A 20,622-nucleotide genomic window follows, 5' to 3' on the forward strand; every position below is an offset into this window, starting at 1 on the left:
GTCTCAGAATTTCCAGCCAAAGGCAATTTGGTTCATTCGCTACAAAATTGTAATTGTACACCATAAAACATCAGAAATCGCAACTTTGCTCCGGCACGATCTTTTCTGTTACTTATAAAAGGCACTAGTGCTTTCGATTTTTGTTTGAATGAGCCCTATTTAAACTTTCGACAGCCACTGGTTTAATACGATCAACCATGGACAGAAAACCATAAACAAAAGCAAACCAATCAATACGGATCCGTGATGATTCTTAACTGGGATAGATGAAATACCCTACTTCTTTAGACAAGTATTCTCAATAACTCTTCAAATGTATTCAGATATGCTGAGTTTAAGGGCATAATTTTCATCAGTATCATTTTTATTTTTGGGGATGTTTTGCCTCTCTTTGAAAAGTGTGCAAATTTCCATCTGATAATATTTGTCAACTGTTAATTACATACTTGATTAATTTTATTCGGATTACCACAAAAAGCCAATTCTTTGAACGTGAAACGCTTTCATTTAGATTTTGGTTACTAATGGCACGGGTTGCTCTTTACTTCCAGTTTGTTATTACGAAACCTTTGATGCGTTTTAAGGAGTATCAGGCTGTTTCAAATCTTATACTGTGTTCCAGAAACCAATTATCATTATTTATTTTTTATTATTCACTCTTATTCTGGGACAACAGATAAAATCGTAACCACTTTGTATCGCCGTAAGTGTAGAATGAACCATAATGTTAATCCCTTTTATTCCTTAGAAGAATTTTGGGGACCAAATTTGCTGTTATATACCACTTTACGTGTAAGGTCATTATAAATAATTAATCAGAATCAGTATGATAATCGAATTCTGACCCCACCCACCCCTAAGTTCTTCTTAGAAGGAAAGCACTGCGCGGAAAATAGATAAAAGCCAATCTTTAATAGAAAATCGAAGACCTTCCTCCAAACCTTATGTGTTCGTTACTATATAGACCAACAAAATCTTATTTACAATTTTGAATCGGCATTTTATTGTTGAGTTGATATTAGAATATCTATAACACCAAATGACCTGCAACAAGGCTTACAGTGCATAGACATTATTTCAGTTTTCTTTTGGGGGGGGGGGGGCACGGAAGAAAACTCAATGTACAAGAAATTTCCCTGATTGTCCCTAATAATAATGTCCATGCCAAAATTATATTAATTTTCCATGAGGAAATCCTCAGAGTGAAACTTAGCAGCCCAACCCAAAATTAAGTAATTTTTAATCACCATATTTTTGCTCTTCTTCTTGAATAATCTCCTGAGCTCTTTGTTTCAAACCAGCAAAGCTAAAATTGCAGTTCAGAGTTTGAGTCATAACCACAGGAAACCTTATAGAAAGATGATCTCCTAGTTTAGCCATCTTTTCTATGGCACCTCCTCCGGAGAGGGTTTCATACCCGGGTATATTTTTTAATTTCAATCTTCTGGCTACCTGTAATGAAATTCAACTCGTTTAAAAAAATATATTCTTGAATGTATTAAGATTAATGCTCACATAAGATTCATTAATTCTAATCGTTTTACTGAAGTTAATTTTATAAAAGAGAATCAAATAGCTTGAAATAATAATAGCTTGTTGGTAAATCCTGGCCTATACTGGCCAACAGTTCGGAAACACCCGTTCGGAAAGCATAACCTAATCTAGAATAATAGTCTTTCAAGCAATTATCTTTATTACCTTTTGAAAACGATTTTTATCATAAACAAATAAGTGACTATTATTCTTCTTTTATTTGCGTCTCTTACAATTTTGATGTCAAACGTCAATTTTCATTATCGTTATCAATTAATGTTCATAGAAAAAAAAGCACCACAGAGGTGAAATACGACATCAGTTGTTGAACCTCTCTATTGTCTTCAAGCTTCTAATCGCAAAATAATTACATTCTACGTTTTAACTCAGCATTAGAGAATCTATTGTTTTGCACCCGTTACTCACAGGGCCGTATCTAGGATTCTTTTACGGGGGGTGTTTTACACAGGGATTTTTTCGGGGGAGTGGGTTTACACAAAAAAAAACTCAAAACACACATACAATTTTTTTTATATCCATTTTGTTACGTTTTTACCAGTCAGACAAACATTTCAGGGGGGGGGGTTCAAATCCCCTAACTTCCCCCTGGATACGGCCTTGGTTACTCATACCATAATTTACCCAATTTACGATTCACCAAAAACATGTCCTTTTCAAGTGGTAAGAAAAAGGTTTTGTGATACTTCTTCCATACAAGACAGTTAGTTTCAATTTCAATTATAAAATAGATTACATAATATTGCTCGCAGTAAATGATATGTTCAATAATTCATCATTTTAGCCTGCGGGTTTGAGGAGAACGCAATAGTTTTGCGTTTTGCGGAAAAATAGTTTTGCGGAAACCTCACAGATGAAGTGGTTCTACTCCGTATTAGTTCTATTCCTTTCAATTGTTCCCTTAACTGAAGTTTCTGTCAATATGAACATCCTGTTTAGGGTAACATTCCATTCTTTTTCTTAAATTTTGAACCAATTCTATTATTTTCTACTTTTTTCTGAAGATCACTGTCAACTCCTGTTTAAAATAAGACTTGTGGAAAGGTGTATTGTTCCAGCTTCTCCTTTTCCAGCTTCTCCAGCTTCTCCTTGTTCCAGCTTCTCCTTTTCTGTAATTACATTACCGTCTGAGAGTTGAGATACATTGCTGCCATTTGTATTCTACCTACCCATATGAAGTGTTTTTTAGGTTTTATTTAAATGCAGAAGTTTCCTCTCCCCCTGTCCCTCCCCAAAAAATAAAATGTTGAAAGGAAGACTCCCTTAATTACCCTTAGTGTTACAGGCAATAACTTTTGTAGTTATGTTTTTTTTTGTTGCCTGAATATTAGACACGAGATTGTACGGTTAGATAGTAGCTTATGTAGATCTTAACAAATGAAAAAATAGTGAAAATGGCTGTGATATTTTAAACAAAGCAGTGGACAAAACAAAAAAGGAAGCAACAAACTTTGACTCCAAATATTGCCAATTCATGTCCGGAAGACTTTATCGAAGGAAAAAGATTAGTTAAGCTAAATTAAACAGAACATATGTTGGGAGATTGGGTGCGGCTGATAGAGGAAAAAGATAGAAAAGGTGTTTATATGTTTAGAGGAGTTTAGAGGAAAAGGTGTTTATCTGTTTTGTTCAATTTCGGTTGTTTCATTTTTTCTTTTCGCTGATAAAGGCTTCTAGACGTGAAGTCAAAATATTCGGATTTCTGCATTATTTATTGTTTGTTGCTCTTTTTTGTCTTTTTTTTCCCACAGCTTTCTTTAAAATATTAGACCCGTTTTTAGAATATTTTCATTTGTTAAATTCTTTAAATGGAAAGGCAATGTTGTCTAAGAAATTATTTATAGTTCTTTATGCAGCAATTGACCATGCTATTTTTAATTTTTGTATTTACTTTACGACAACACAAACTCACCCATTAGAGCTCATAAATAGACATTTTGAAATAAAATCATTCATTCGTTCGTTTTATTTATCTGGTTTTATTTATTCATTCTATTTCTATTTCATTTCTTTTTTCCTTCTGTATCAATATTTCCACTTCACTTGACACTACTTGATATATTGATCTATATTTTCTGAAGCTCAATTTATCATTCCAAAGTACTGATACACCCTAATTTGATCATCGCAATAATGTAGCAGTCGGCCTACTAAAATTGCGAGTTAGTTTTTCTTGATGTCTATTTTTAATTTAGCCTTTTTTCCCACTTATTTTCTAAACGGCGTTCAATAGGCAGGTACGCAGATGGTAGGGGGTTTTCATAAGGCTTTGATTTTCCCAAATTTAAAAAAATTCCTGTGGTTTTCACAACTCGCCCTCAATGATAATTTCTTAAACCACATTGGCCTGACATCACATAAAGAAGGAAAAACGAGCAAAAATGGGGTTTTTATAGGCCAAATGAAAATACTGAAAAAACACAACAAAGCGAATATTTCGAGAGGACAAACGCCTCTCTTCTTCAGCGTGAAACAAAATAATGTATCCAAGGAAAGTGCCGAAGAAAAAATCAACAAAAAACAAACGCCGAAAGTCACTGTGAAAAGAACCAAAAAACCAAAGAAAAAACCAAAAACTTAAAAGATGAATAAAATTCAATAAAAGCCAAGAAACAGAGATAGAGAGAAGTCTTCCTTTCTTAGATGTTCTGGTGCACCGAAATGATACATGTTTCAAGTTTGGTGTCTATAGAAAACCCACACATAATGACCGTTACTTAAATTATTCCTCTAATCATTATCCTGCTGTGAAAAGAGGAATTGTAGTTGATAGAGCATTGAAAGTTTGTTCAACACGTTTCTTGGATTTAGAGCTCAACCACCTTAGAGATATTTTATTTGGGAATGGTTATCCAATTAGTTTAATAAATTCTGTAATTGCAAAACGCATTAAAAGATTATCAAATAGTTCCACAGAAAACACAAATCAAAGGGAAAATCCAGTTTATCTTGGTCTCCCACACGTTAAAGGGGTTTCAGACCACATTTCAAAAAATCTAAGAAAAAATAACATTTACATTTATTATAGACGCAGAAAAATTATCAGGTCCCAAATTTATCAAGGTAAAGACTCTATCCCGATAGGTGAAAACTCCGGTGTCTACAGAATTCCTTGTTCGTGTGGTCTTTGGTATATCGGAAGAACTGATCAGCGACTAACGGATAGATTTACTCAGCACTCTAGTTCAATTAATAATACGCTTAAAATGCGGAAAAAAAACAGAAAATTTTTACTCTGCCCTTGCAGAGCACATTTTCGAAAAAACAGACCATACTATTTTGTTTAATCAAGCTAGCCTAATTTTGCATGGAAAAGGTATTGTCCAGTACCAAAGAGAAGCTGCTGAAATTTATAAATACCGACTTTTAGGTCTGGCTTTGAACAGAGATTCCTGGGATTTAAGAATAAACGAGTCATATTTCGGTTTTCTCAAAAAAGGAAGCCCATACTTTAGTAATCCCTGAAATAAACCTTGAACTACTTTCCCAGTCATATAATCAAACACGTGAACAACCCCTTAGGTCTCAAAGGGTGTCTGCAAGAAATGCATTAATTAAAATCCGAAGTCAGATGACATAGTTCTCCAACTTATTTAATTGCTGGTTCGTTTTGTTTTTGAGTGAATGAATTGTTTTCTTTTCTTTCTCAGTTGTTCGCTAGTATCCGTCGATGGCAGTTCATAATTTTTTGGATTTTGTGCAAATCGCGGATATTGGCGAATAACTCGCTTTTATGGTTGTTAGGTATTTGGTTTTAATTCTTTTAATTTTTGGCTTTTATTGAATTTTATTCATATTTCAAGTTTCTAGTTTTTTCTTTGGTTTTTTGGTTCTTTTCACAATAACTTTCCGCGTTTGTTTTTGTTTTTTTTTATTCGGCACTTTCCTTGGATACATTATTTCGTTTTGCGCTGAAGAAGAGAGGCGTTTGTACTATCAAAAAATTAGCTTTGTTTTGTTTTTTCAGTACTTTCATTTGACCTTTAAAAAACCCAATTTTTATCGTTTTTCTTTCTCGCCCTCAATGTAGTTTTACTAAATTTTCTTTGAATACCATTCTGTATTTCTTGTCTAAGTGTCCTTAATTTCGCTTGAATTTCATCCTATATTTCTTGTTAAAGTGTATTTGGTAAGAAACATTGAAAGTTGAATCTTAAGTGATGATTTTCAAAAACTTGATGTTTAATTCGCCTTACCTTCAATGTAGTTTTGCTGTATTTTTCTTGGAATTTCACCCTGTATTTCTTATCAAAGTGTATTTGGTAAGAAACAATAAAATGTCTACCAAATATATTGACATTAATTTTCTGCGAATAAATGATTTAAAAAATTGCTGCTTAATTTATAATCAAATGGTCAATCTTGTCGAAGGAAATTTTAATATGTGTTTCCTCACCTTGTCGAGAGCTTCTCCGGGAGCATCATCAAGCTCATTCCCAAGAAGATAAAATTCTTCCACGTCCTTAACAACTGCCAACAGACAATGACCACCAGATACAAGAAAAACCACAAAAGGGAAGTCGACCTTAAAGAAAATTTGGCTTGATGATTCATGAAATAGTCTGACAAAAACCTTACAAAACTATTTTAAATGGTCTCGAAACGACAAACTGTAAGTTTAACAGTAAATAAAATAAAAAGAAAACAATAAATAAACAAAAATAAATATAGTCACACTACCCAACACATGACACTTCAACTTCCAAGACGATTAGCCAAATTCTTTTCTTCTCAGTTTTACCTGATTGTTTGATAAATATGCAAGCTTTCGTTTTTTTTAGCTTTTAAGACTCATTTGAGTATCTTAAGCAATTAAAATTAGTTAGTTTCAATATTATTCCCCCTATCATCCCTAACAATCTTAAAATTCCTACGATCTCTTTAATATTTTCTTGTATTTTTCACATAGCTGGCGTATTTATGCATTCCCTTCAAAGTGTTGCCTCTCCCCAAAATGTTCTGACCCCCCTCCCAATAAAAAGATAATCTACTCCAACAAATAATTAAATTCCCTCCAGTTGGCTTTCTTTAGACTTATCGATCGACAAGGTTTAGTTCTGACCTATAGTAACTGAATACTTTAAATTCTACCAATATAACAAATAATGCATAGTTACGCTGTTTACTCGCCTAATCAGTCTATGAATGAGAACTTTCCTTTCGAAAACAGAGTCTGGTAACCCTAACCCTAGTCAATACCTCACTCTTTACACTAAAGTTCGAATTTTGTTCCAATTCTTTAAGAATAACCCTTCTTAAAGCTAACCCTCCTGAAAACGTCTGTATACTTCCCAATAACCAATACTATATGTTATAAACTTTAGTGAAAGTAGGTTTTTCTGATAGTATAGGCCTGGATTGTTTTATTGAAGGCTCGAGACTAAATATTAAGAGATATTTATTAGAACACCAGGATGATTATAATTCCCTCTCTGAAACGTATGAGATAGCGCAGCGTTTTGAAGCTATTGAAAATGCAATTGGCGAAGAAAATCAGGAATTTGATTAGCAACCGTAGATGCTGAATTTCGTTGGACAGGACAGAATGAAGGACTCTGTCAGAATTGGCCAGACGTAAAACGTGACCAGGGGGAGAGGCATATTTTTTTTAGTATAAGATGTAGGGGTCATATTAGGATTTTAAGCAGAAATTTTAGGACAAAAAGTATGACGAGAAAATGAGAATTTACTATAAGACACTGATCTAGAGAGGTGTAGTATCAAGAGAGAGAAGAAATTTATTATAAGGCACTGATGTAGAGAGGTGCAGTGTCAAGAGAGAAGAGGCTGGTGAAGGGGCGAACTATGGTTGACCGAGGGACCAGATGACTGGTAATTTATTAGGCACTGACGTAATGAGGCGTTGTGTCGAGAGAGATGAGGCTGGTGAAGGGGTGGACTGCGGTCGAACGAGGGACCAGATGTTGTTAACGGGTTCAGAGGATCCTGAGAAAGGAAGGTCTGAGCTCCCATGGGCGAAGAGAGAGGTAGGAGGTGGAGTACCGAACCTCGAAAACCCTGCAGGTTTCGTACAATGGACATTAAGGGCAGAACAGGGCGGAAAAGGGTTCCGTGCCAGAGAGAATAATAGTCGACAGGGCGGAAGAGAGTTCCGTGCCAGAGAAAATAAGAGTCGACAGGGCGGAAAAGAGTTCCGTGCCAGGGAAAATGACAGATAACAATTTTGTGTCTTAGCTGTTTAATATTTTTTACGGCCTTGTTTCTAAAAGAAAGTTTTCTTTATTTTTATCCGCTAGGAGGCGTTGGCAAGGACAAAGGGTAACCTAGAACAGCTAGAATAGTCTTGCCAAGTGTCCTAGTAGATTCGGCAATAAAACTGGCTCATGATCACTTACTCATTGGTGGTCACATGTCTATGGAGAAGACATTGACCGAGTGGGCCATGCCTTTATATTTGATAGAATGAGTGAAAAAATTCCAGAGTATTGCGAAAACTGTAATTCGTGCTTGCGTAGAAATAAAATGCATCAGAATATCAAACCTACGTTAGGAAAAAAATGAAGAACCAAGATACCCGTTCCATGTGTTTTCGGTAGACTCTGCTGGTCTCATGGGGGGGGGGGCGCATTATGTGGACCTACTGAAAACGTAAATTTTCATATTTTAGTTGGAGTTGACCATTTTTCAAAATTTTGTATCCTGAAAGCTGTGCCAAGGATAACAGCAGAAGCTACGTGTAACTTTCTTTGCGAGTCACTGATAGCATACTTTGGTCTTTTTGAAGTTTTGATCACTGATTCCCATCAGTCTTTCCGTTCAAATCTCATTTCACAGATATGTGTAAAATTGAAAATTAAACATAATTTTTCGTCAAGTTATAATCCTCAATCGAATGGGTTATGTGAGAATCGTGTGAAGGCAACAAAATCCGTATTAAAAGCTTAACGTCAGGATCATCCCAATTCTTGGCATACTTATTTGCCTTTCGTTCAGAATGTATTAAATTATACTATTTCTTCCACAACTAAATATTCACCACACCACATAATTTTTGGTAGGCAGCATCTTTCATTTTTGGATATTCAACTTTTATTGCCTTCAATTGACTATTTTGATAATTATGAGGATTGTATGGTTAATTTAGTTAGAAATTTATTCATGATTTACAGGATGTGTGATGAACAAATAGGAAAACAGAGAAAATCTCAAAGAGTACAATATAATAAAAATGCTGTAGAACTACCCGTTTTGCGAGAAGAGGACTTAGTTCATGTCCAAGACAAAGCTCAGATTCCAAGGGAAATCGAGGGTGGTGAAGCTTAAATTTTGTGGACCATATATAACTTTAAAAATTTTAAAAGATTCCCTTTTCTTGGTACAAGAACTTTCAGGGACTTCTGTAAGAAGAACAGTAAAGGATTGAACAGTAAGGAGAAGAACTGTAAAGGATTCAGAAGCTTTCTTACGTTTGAATCCTATTTTTCAGGAGAAAATCGATATGATCAAAAAACCTAATATTGTCACTAGTAAATTCAAATCTAATGACAAAGAGAAAAGCAGCAACAGTTATAGCTTATGTCAATGTCCGGGTGAGAAACTTTTGGTAGTTCAAAATTGTCTTGAGCAACCACTAATAAAAAATAAATCAATATCGGAGGAATAAAAAATTGTAGAATTGGAGTTAAAGAATCGTGGGCATAGGAGAATCGATTTAACATCATCTGTATACCAGCTTCCAGTGGAGACTCCAGCAGTAACTTCAGAAATAATGGAGGATAGCTCCGTTTCTAGCGTACAACAAGGGGTTCAAATGGAGCCTAGTCTAGTTAGTATAGAAGTAAAAAAAGGGGAAATAGAGGTTGAAGTAGGCCTGAGTGGAGAATCAAGTAGTTTTAGGAGAAGCAATAGGAAAATAAGTAATAAGCCTCCAGGTTATTATAGAGAGTATTGAAACAATTATAGATATAAGTAGAGTAAGATGATTATAGAGATTAGTATGTTATTGCAGCATAAACGGTGTTGGGAATTGATGTCAAGTTAAACTGAAGATATAGATAAATTTTCTGCTAATTAACTGGACGGGAGAAACGCTTTCTTTGAAATTGGAAAAATAGAAAGATAAAAATGACGAGCGAAAGCTGTGTGACAACTTTTCTCAACTGATGTATTTACTTCCTTTTGATTTCTATGAATAGTAAAAGAACCGAATAATTTGTGAAAAAAAAAGAATTAAAGCTTTGGTAAAAGGAAAGTAAAGGAAAATCTCCTTGTGTTTCTGTTGAAGATTATCATTTTTGTTTAAGTGTTCTGTTCAAACTTAAGTTTTTTTGAAAAGATGTGCAAATTTTTCTATTAGGTGTAGCTATGCCGATTTTATGCGAGCTTAGCATGACAATATAAAGTGAAATGAAAGTGCCAATTGGGAAAATATTTTCTTGTGTCTTGTTGATTCAGTTTTAGTGTCAGCATTTTATTTTATGTTCTTTGATAAGTGTACCTTTGTTTGAGGATAGAGAATCGTTTTTTTTTTTGAAAAAAAAAAAGATTTTAAAAACCCCGGGAAAATCTGTAAACTTTAGTGGTAGGTTTTTCCGGGTTAAAACCTGTAATTAAATTCTAAGGATCTGTCAAAGTCCATTTCCTAGATAAAGCCCATTTCCTTGATAACTTTATTAATTCTGAATGTTTATTATATTCCTAGAAGTTGACAAGCTAAAAGGAAAGTACTGTCAAATGTCCTGATGTGTATCTGCATATTTTGCTGAATAAAAGTTACCAATTTAGATTACTTGAAACAGTTCGAATTCTGTATCTGTCCTCGCCATGCGTACATATACTGTATTATATGTATAAATAAACATTTTATACTCTAAACATAAACTTTGTGATGGTTAGAGACTCTAGACATCCTCCACCGGTAGAACCCAGATAATAGGCCAACGCTACCATAAGACTCCAAAGAGAAGAAGTCACACTTTACAAAGTAGCACACAACTTTACAGAGAAGTAGACAATTCATAGAGAGGCGACCCCAAAAAGTTTACAATGTAAACAATGGGCAAAGTTCACCACCTGCAGCCCTTTCCCCAGGGGCTGTGGGGGATTAAGTCATCTTCGAAGACATAGTTATTAGATTTTCGACTATGTTGAACAAAATGGCTATCTCAAAATTTTGATCGGGTGACTTTTAGAAAAACATGAGCGTGGGAGGGGCTTAGTTGCCCTGCGATTTTTTTTGTCACTTAAAAAGGGCACTAGAACTTTTAATTTCCGTTCGAATGAGCTCTCACTCGATATTCTAGGACCACTGGATCGATACGATCACCCCTGGGAACAAAAAATAAATTAACACGCATCCGTGATCTTTCTTCTGGCGAAAAATACAAAATTCCAAATTTTTGCAGACAGGATCTTGAAACCTCAACAGTAGGGTTTTCTTATACGCTGAATCTGATGGTGTAATTTTCATCAGGGAGTATTAGGGGGTGTTTTCCCCTTTTTTCGAAAATAAGGTGAATTTTTTCAGGCTCGTAACTTTTGATGGGTAAGACTAAATTGGCTGAAACTTATATATTTGAAATCTGCATAAAAATCCGATTTTTTTTATGTATTTCATTGGTATAAAAATTCCGTTTTTTATAGTTTCGGTTACTATTGAGCCGGGTCGCTCCTTACTTACAGTTCGTTGCCACGAACTGTTTGATTTCGAAAGGTAATTTGCGTAAGATCAAACATAGTCATTTCTGGATGCTGTGGAGTTTTATCTTTGATGAATATGAGATACGCGGTTATCAAACGAACTAACTACTTAAAGTTTTAGGGAAATAGCATCTTTGAAAAATTTTAGCATTTGACACACAAAAAAATAATACTAAGAAAAGCATATGTGGGTACCTTTTCAACCATTCTAACTGTCAGAGCATGAGCTTGCATGTGGTGAATGGGGATGAATGGTTTATTGTGTTCTTTAGCCATCTTTGTTCCGTAAAGCATTCCGACCATTAATGACATTGGCAAGCCTGAAATATATAAACAGATATTGCTATAATTGTGTTTATTGTGAGGGAGAAAGAGAGAGAGAGAGAGAGAGAGAGAGAGAGAGAGAGAGGAGAGAGAGAGAGAGAGAGAAAGAGAGGGACTATATTTATATTCATATCTTATTGAACTGTATTTAATTTACAATTAAATGTCTCATTGGAAAATAAACATATGTTATTTGATAATTGATTTTGATCCAAAAACAAACTCAAAAGCAAAAAAACTCAAAGAAAAGTAAATAAGAATATCAATAAAAAAAAATGAGTAGACTTAAGTCCAGTAATTAAGTTGAACTTAATACAAATGAAACTTATAACAGGGAAACGAATAATCCCTTGGCCCAAGCTAGTCGATCGGGAGAAATAAAGTTTTTTGACATCTTTTCGGACCTCAATTTTGAGGTACGTGAGCCTCCACAGATGTAATTTTGTTTGAAACTTTTGCAATAAAATATGCCTCTTGATTCAATTGTTTCTTGTGCATTTAGATTTCCTCGTCCCAAGAACTTAAGGAGATAATTTCCAAGCTAACAAAAAAAAGTTTTTTTTTTACCCCTTTTTGAAGCCGAATTCTGGGTTGCCCATGCCCTTAACCGAATTTTTTTTTGTATTTGTCTCATCGTGGCTGAGACACTTATGGGTGTAAGTTTCAAGCAGTTAATAAAAAAAGGGTCTTTGGTCCAGGTTTGTGGGCTTTTTTGACAGACCAATATTTATGTTCCTAATCTTTTTTTTGCACTGGTGCTTTAACCGGTTTTCCTTTTTGAGAGAAAGAGAGAGAGACAGCTGTTGGTAAATGATGCCTAAAGCAATTTTCACAGAGCGGAGAACAAGTGATGTTCGAAAGTTTCTGATTGTCATAGCCAACAGACTAGCATTGATTTAGTAAAGAGGGAAGTGTCTCCCATGTATTATCTTTTTTTTGGTCCCGGCTACTTCGAATGGAAGGGGTTGTCATAGAAAGTTGGAAGGGGCTCATTCAATCGAAAATTGAGAGTTCTAGTGCTTTTTTAAGGACCGAAAGATATTGGAGGGTAATCATCCTCTCTCCCAAGTCCTTTCTCCACCAAGCATCCCGTAGACAACCATAGCATCAGATCAAAACCTCTAGATAAACATTTTGCTCAGAATAATCGCAATGTAAAATAAACATACCTTTACGGATGACATGATCTATACTAGCCCCAAGGAAAAGGGCCCTCAAATTGCCCATTGTTGACCAATAATTTTTAACAGAAAATATGGGTATGGTTGATCCTGGCTGTCTGAGCGACTTGACAATTTCAGGGGTGGTTTCTCAGACCATGAGGATCGGAAATTATTGCTGGGAGGGGAAGCGTATCTACCCCTCTAATGTATAAAACAAAATTTAGGTTTGAAGCAGGGATGTTAAAAAATGGGCCCGAAAATACAACCCAAATAATTTTTCGCTTGGCTTGAAAATTACAACTGCAAGTCTTTGGGTCAAGGGGATCTCAATTCACAAAATTCCGTGATTACTTATAGAAAAATGGCATGATTTGTTCATAAAGATCTACTTTTCAATTCGTGCATCAGACCTCTCATGGAATATGCATGTTCTCTCTTCGCTGGTGCACCAAAAAGCCACATCGCTCCACTCCAACATATTCAAATTAGAGCAGTGTGTGCAGCAACCACTGGCAACACGAAAGCTAAAACCCAACTAATGATCAAAGAACGTTTCGATGTGGCGTCCATGTCGGTTTTCTATAAATACTTGTATAACCCTCCATCGGAAGAGCTATCGAAGCTCGTTCCTGATAAAGCAAAGCCCTTGCAATCAACTTGCCGAAGTACAGCTCGTCAAGACTACCTTGAGCAGGGTATTCCCCGCCAAGAATATCCTGAAACGAGTTTTGCCCGGGAATCATTCGTCACTTGAAATAGATTGTCAGCAGAGTAATCACGAAAAATTCCTCCGTGGATGCATTTAAGAAATGGTGTAACACACGACTCAGTGTTAGCAAATGAGATAACTGCCATAACTATCGGCATATCATCGTCTGTGATGAGTCATGTAGCCTGTAATAAAAATAAAAGTTCTGGTAGATTAATAGACAAAACTAAGTTTCGTAGTCACAAAAAGGGCTAATGGCGAACGTTTCCTAAAATGAAGTATCGGTGACGACGATTTGTTTTACGATAAGTTAAGGTAAAGCTTGTTTTCAGTTCTGCTCAAGGATTTCTTATTCTAAGCTGTAGAAACTGACAACAAACTTTATTATTGTTGTGAGTAACTGCTAAACACATTTAGTCGTTATTAATAATAATTGGCTCTAGGACACAATTATAAATTTGAACTGAGAAATAAAATAAAATTATTATATTTAAAATTGTCGGGAATTATTCTAGTTTTGATTGACAAATCAGATGTTTGTTAAAACCCTAAAACAATTACTGCACTTTATACAACTATATCCACATGCTTTTTATAATGTAAAAAATCCTTTTTTGATCTTTGTATCCAAGATGATATTAATAACGTTTGCTACTACAGTGCTATAGAAAACTGCAGTTTTTCGTAAAAAATGATCCTATTTAAAAAAAAATTATTATTACAAAAGGCATTAGAAGTAGCAATGTTTTTTAAAATGAGCCATTAAACAGCACCCTATGATGTTCCAGTGCCCTACTAGCTGAGCAGAAAGAACGGAAAAAAGATGTCTTTGATGCACAATATCGTAGTTCAAGCCACTTATCTTGTTTTTCAAGCCAAAATATTTTCTGTGTTGCTCAAGCCAAGAGACTATAAGTTTCCTATATAGGAATTTCGGACAAGGCGGTTCTAATAAAGTCTATTTTGTGTTTCGATCTGACAATATTTTTAGGAGTTAGGAGGCTATTGTATTTCTTAGTATGGGACGTGATCATCTCTTACTAGGTGTGACTAAGTGTGACAAGTATAACAATGCCATTGCAATACTGATGTATTTAAAAATAACGTCACTCACATAACTTTTTCTCCCCAAAATTATGACTCTTAACGAATTTTCTTAAACTTCTAACCTATATAGATCGTATTTTAGGCCAGAATATCTCAGGATACAAATTTTCCCGAAAAAACATGGATCCGTTTTCAAGAAAAAATAAATACATAGCCTACATATATAAATACACAATCATTGCTCACTTATATAGTATTCTTTGGTATGACATAGACCGATCCTTTATGTAAACTCTGACTACAAACAGGAAAAAGCCTACGGCTTTTTCTTCTTTGGAAGAGTAAGAGACGAACCTCAAAGAATCAGGCAGCTAACTAAGTCAAATATATGCGATGGTTTGTTCTTCTAACGATCGTCTTTTAATATAATTAATTAAAAAAAACTTTTTCCACAAAATAAGTTTTTTAAAGAAAAGTAAATAACTCCATTAAACCAAAAATGAGCAAAAATAAAATAAAATAATCTACCAAGCGTGAAACTACCACAAATCAGCATCGATAAATAAATGAAACCCCAAACGACAACTCAAAACAAGCAGAAATTACCATGAGTAGGGCTCAAAATCCCTATGCCTTTCCAAGGCCAGAAGATAATTACTGAAAAAATATAAATGTTTTTACTTTTGTAACTTTAATAAATCAAATAATATTAACATTCTGATACAAAATATCAGTATACTCGTATTATATTAAACTGACAATGCACATTCATTTGTGTTTTTTTCAGTAAAAGTGCAAATTATGTTCGCAAATGGTGATTGAAATTTCTACGACAACGCTTTCAATAAAAACCTTATATGCCCCAAGGGCATACCTTACAACTCTTGCCCTGAGGGCTGAAGGGGGGAGGGGGTTGTCATCCTCAAAGACCTAATTTTCAGAACTTTCAACTACGTTGAAGAAAATTGCTATCTCAAAATTTTGATTGGATTTGTTTGGGGAATTGGTGGGTGTGGAAGGGGTGTTAGCTATCCTCCAATCTCTGTCAACTATTAAAAAGGGCTCTAGCCCTTCTTACTTCCAATCGAGTGAGCCCTTTTTGAAGTTTCTACAACATCACTATCTATAAAAACCTTATATGCTCCCAGGGCATATCTTACAACCCTTGCCCAGAGGGCTCTGAGGGGGTTATCATCCTCAAAGACCTAGTTTCTAAAACTTTCAACTACATTTAACAAAATGGATATCTAAAAGTTTTAATTGGATGTGTTTGGGGAAAAGATGGGCGTGAGATGGGGGGGGGGTCAGTTGCCCTCATATCACTTTCGACTATTAAAAAGGGCGCTAGCCCTTTGAATTTCATCGAATGAGCCCTTTTTCAAGTTTCTACGACAAAGCTTTCAATAAAAACCGTATATGTCCCCAGGGCATTACTTACAACCCTTACCCTGAGGGCTGTAGGGTAGTGTCATCCTCAAAGATATAATTTCCGGACCTTTCAACTACTTTGAACAAAATGGATATCTAAAATTTTGATTGGATGTGTTTGGATAAATGGTGGGTGTGACTGGGGTGTTAGTTGCCTTCCAATAACTTTAGGCTATCAAAAAGGGCCCTAGCCATTTCAATTTCCAATCAAATGAGCCCTTGTTGAAGTTTCTATGACAACACTTTCTATAAAAACCTTATATGCCCCCAGGGTATAACTTACAACCCTTGCCCTGAGGGCTGGGGGGGGGGGGGTTGTCATCCTCAAAGACCTAATTTCCGGAACTTTCAACTACGTTGAACAAATGGCTATTTCAAAATTTGGATTGGATACCTTTGGGGAAATGGTGGGCGTGAGAGAGGGGTTAGTTGCCCTCCAATCACTTTTGACTATTAAAAAGGGCACTAGCCCTTTGAATTTCCAATCGAATGAGCCTTTTTTGAAGTTTTTACGACAACGCCTTCTATAAAAACCTTAGCCTATATGTACCCAGGGCATAACTTACAACCCTTGCCCTGAGGGCTGTGGGGGAATGTCTTCCTAAACAACATAATTTCTATCTGGAAATCAACTACGCTGAACAAAATGGCCATCTCAAAATTTTGATTAGATGTGTTCGGGAAAATGGTGGGCGTAGAAGGGGTGTTAGTTGCCTTCCAATCGCTTTCGACTATTAAAAAGGACACAAGCCATTTCAATTTCCAATCGAATGAGCCCTTTTTGAAGTTTCTACGAAAATTCCTTATATACGAAGTGCCCTGGTCTAAAGAAAAAAAAAATAATAATAAGTAATGCATTGTGCCAACATCGTTTTTTACTTAGGCTGCGCGATTGCGCTGCCTATGATTTTCAAGCTAATGAATTTTTCTCGTAATTCAAGGCAAGAGACAGTTAATTTCCTATATAGTGTTATTAAACAAGGCTGTTCTAACAGTGTACTTTTTTTTTTTTATCTGACTCTGGTTTACTGGTTTATTTTTTTACAATGGAACGTGACCATCTCTTACTAGGTTGCTAGCTACTGCTGCAAACCAGATAAAACTGTCATAACCGATGTCATCAGAGGTAAGGTCATAATATAGTATTTTTCTATTTACGTCGTATTTGGTTCTAATAAAACTATGACGACATTTATTATCTAGTATATGAAAAGGAAGTGCTTAGTAAAAAATATGAATTATATTTAAATATTTTTTATCTATTACAAAAACACGTGGATGTGACCAATTCCTGATGTTAATAACATAAACAACTACAGTGTTATAGAAAAATGCAATTTTTCGATTAAATTGATTTTATTTAAAAAATTGTATAATTACAAAATGCTTTTAACCACATCAATTTCCTTTAGAATGAGCCATTAAATAACTCTCTACGATGTTCCAGTTCCAAGCTATCTGAGGAGGAAAAAAGAAAGAAAAAAAGAAAAAAAGATGCCGTATATGCAGAATATCGTGGTTGAAGCCACTTTTTTTGATTTTCAAGCCACAATTTTTTCCTTGATGTTCAAGCCAAGAGGTGATAAGCTTTAAACATAGGGCTTTCGGAGAAGGCGGTTCCAATAGCGTACTTCTTGCTTTGATCTTACTTTATTTATAGGAGTTATAGATTATAATAGTTTTTACTATGGAGCATGATCGTCTCTTACTAGGTTGCTAGCTACCGCTGCAACCCAAATAATAATACAAATAAGCACAATCAGTAAACCCACCCAGTCAGTTGCCTAATACAATTTATTAAGTCTACGGAATGCCGATCAACCTTTTATATTACCAAAGAAAACAACTTCAATATTAAAATCTAGAACTTTAAAAAGGCACTCTTACCGGGTTTGACAGTAGTGGCAATTGCACTCAGATCTTTCGGCGTAACACCAGCCTTCTCCAATGCTTGTGAAACGATAGGGTTAATGTATTTAATATGAAGGTCTTTCGCAATTGGGGGGATGATACCCCCATGGCTGCAAGTGATAAAATTTATTTTAAAAAGTGTCTATAGATGAACCAAGAGTACTGTGCTAATCTTAATCAATTTTGTTTTGTGACATTAAAAGTTTGAATTTAATGGATTTCCATACTGCATGAATTTGAACCTCATTATGATATGTGATTAAATAAAAAAACGAGTTTACAAAAATTGAAGAGCAACATTAAAACTTAAAATTAATAGAAATTCTTTCATATATGATGCGAGCTGCCCCCTCCTGAGCCCTTTCTCTTTCCACTAAATCATCATAGTGGCTTAAAAATGCTTCTTATTCCATATTAGCGGCGATTGTGTTTGAACAGTCGTTCTTAAAGATTTTGAACAAAAAGTAAACTTTAGTGTTTCAAGTTTTAATGTTACTTTTTACTTTCATTTTAGAAAACTTTTTTTTTGTATTTCATTTCTGTTCGTTTTTCAAAATATACCATGGGTTACACTATGCTCGAGTAGGGCTACCACCCGTCAAACCGGATCCTTTAAAGCACATTTTAACAAGCACAGCAATACTTAGAGAAAAGAGTTCATTTGGTGTATTTGCTTTTTGAAATCTGGCAACCAACAGATTGACGCTGCAGAGGCAGACCCAGAAACACCTTGTGACGAACATATCAGGCCAATCTACATAAACTGCACGCTTCAATTCAACTTCGGTGATAGAACATTCTGACAGCAGCAAACTATCGGAATGATTGGCAGATCCTTCGTGATGCCCTGGGTGCCTCTGGAGGCCAAGGTGTATCTAAGGTCTTACTTTAAGATAAGCATTAAGATAAATGTTTATCTTGGCCATTTATCTTGTTTTTTTTCTGTAATAGGAAGGTAGCTATCACTTAAGATATGAGGTTACCTTATTTATCATTTCTGAAACTTAAGTTTCTTAAAACGATCTAACAATAGCAATAAAATCAGATACATTTTAAGCGTATTTCTCTGAAATGCTAATGTTCTACGAGTTACTCGAGATGCACTTTTTAGCCATAAAATGCCGCTCGAGACATGAAGATATCTTATTTCTCAAGAAAGAAACCCAAGATTCTTAATACGATCCAATAATAGTAATAAAATCGGGTATGTTTTAAGCGTATGCGTCTCAAATACTAATATTCCGCAAGCTATTCGAGATATACTTTTTAGCCATAAGATGACAGTTGAGATGTGAAGATACCATATTTCTCAAGACTAAAACCTAAGTTTCCCAAAATGATCTTTTTTGGGGCTTAATGTATATTTGATTTTATTAATATTGATAGATTGTTTCAAGAGAGTTAGGTTTCAATCCTGAAAAATAAGATAAATTCATGTCTGAAGGGGCTTCTTATGACTAAAAAGTAAATCTCGATTGACTTGTGGAACATGAACATTTCAAACGCATGCGCTTAAAACATATCTGATGCTATTACTGTTGTTAAATCGTATTAAGAAACTTAGATTTCATTCTTGTTAAACAAAGTACCTTCATGCCTCCAGTGGCATCCCACGGCTAAAAACTATATATCGAGTACCTTGTAGATCATGAGCATTTTAAACCCATGCGCTTAAAACGTATCTAATTCTATTACTGTTGTTAAATCGTATTAAGAAACTTAGCTTTCAGTCTTGATAATTGAAGTACCTTCATACCTCAAGTGGCATCCTACGGCTAAAAAGTATATATCGAGTAGCTTGTGGATCATGAACATTTCAAACACATCCGCTTAAAACATATCTGATTCTAATACTATTGTTAAATCGTTTTAAGAAACTTAGGTTTCAGTCTTGATAAATAAAGTAGCTTCATGCCTCAAGTGGCATCCTATGACCAAAAAGTATATATCGAGTAGCTTGTGGACCATGGGCGTTTCAAACGCACGTGCTTAAAATATATATGATTTTATTACTATTGTTAGATCATCTTAATAATCTTATGTTTCAGTTTTAAGAAATAAGATACCTTCATGCCTCAACCAGAATCATATCCTTAAAAAGTGTATCTGGAGTAACTTGTGTACTATGGACATGTCAGAAACCTACGCCTAAAATATATCTGATTTATTACTATTGTTAGATCGTTTGTGCCTAAGCAAGTTGATTTGAATTCAAGAATCAACGGACTTGGTCTCGGCCTCGACCTCGTAAGAAATTCAGGTTTTAGTCCTGGGAAAAGTGGTATCTTATTGTTAAAAAGTATATCTCGAGTAACTTGAGGAAAATGAGCATTTCAGACACATACGCTTAAAATATATCTGATTTTATTATTACTGCTAGATCGTTTAAAGAAACTTAGTGTCTGTTTTGAGAAATAAAGTACCTTAAAAGTCTATCTCATGTAATTTGTGGATCATGGGCATTTCAAACACATGCGCTTAAAATATATCTGATTTTATTACTATTGTTAAATTGTTTTAGAAACTTAGGTTTCGGTTTTGAGAAACGAGATACTTTCAAGCCTCATCCAGCATCATATACCTAAAAAGTATATCTCGAGTGACTTGTTGACAAAGGACATTTCAGACGCATACGCTTAAAATATATCGGATGTTTTTACCATTGTTAAATCGTTTTGAGAAACTCAGGTTTCACTCTTGAGAAAAAAAAGACGCCTTTATGTTTCAAGTGGTATCTTATGGCTAAAATTATATCTCGAGTAACTTATGGATCATTGGCATTTCAAATGTATGCGCTTAAAATGTAATTGATTTCTTAATATTGTTAAA

General features: G+C 34.9%; 1 protein-coding gene across 2 annotated transcripts in view; it reads right to left on the reverse strand.

Moving 5' to 3' along the window:
• LOC148951298 (tRNA N6-adenosine threonylcarbamoyltransferase, mitochondrial-like) overlaps window positions 1-20,622 on the reverse strand; it is a 120,604-nt gene that overhangs the window by 13,859 nt on the left and 86,123 nt on the right. For both annotated transcript variants that reach the window (XM_089090795.1, XM_089090794.1), the window contains 4 exons: window positions 17,770-17,903; window positions 11,407-11,531; window positions 5,948-6,076; window positions 1,248-1,452 (listed from right to left, as the gene is read on the reverse strand). In XM_089090795.1, coding sequence (XP_088946921.1) covers window positions 1,248-1,452; window positions 5,948-6,076; window positions 11,407-11,531; window positions 17,770-17,903 — 593 coding nt within the window. The remainder of the gene's footprint in view (window positions 1-1,247; window positions 1,453-5,947; window positions 6,077-11,406; window positions 11,532-17,769; window positions 17,904-20,622) is intronic.

This window comes from Artemia sp. Qi Xiang Cuo, chromosome 6 (genome assembly GCF_049724085.1).
Source record: "Artemia sp. Qi Xiang Cuo chromosome 6, ASM4972408v1, whole genome shotgun sequence".
Taxonomy (NCBI): Eukaryota; Metazoa; Arthropoda; class Branchiopoda; order Anostraca; family Artemiidae; genus Artemia; species Artemia sp. Qi Xiang Cuo.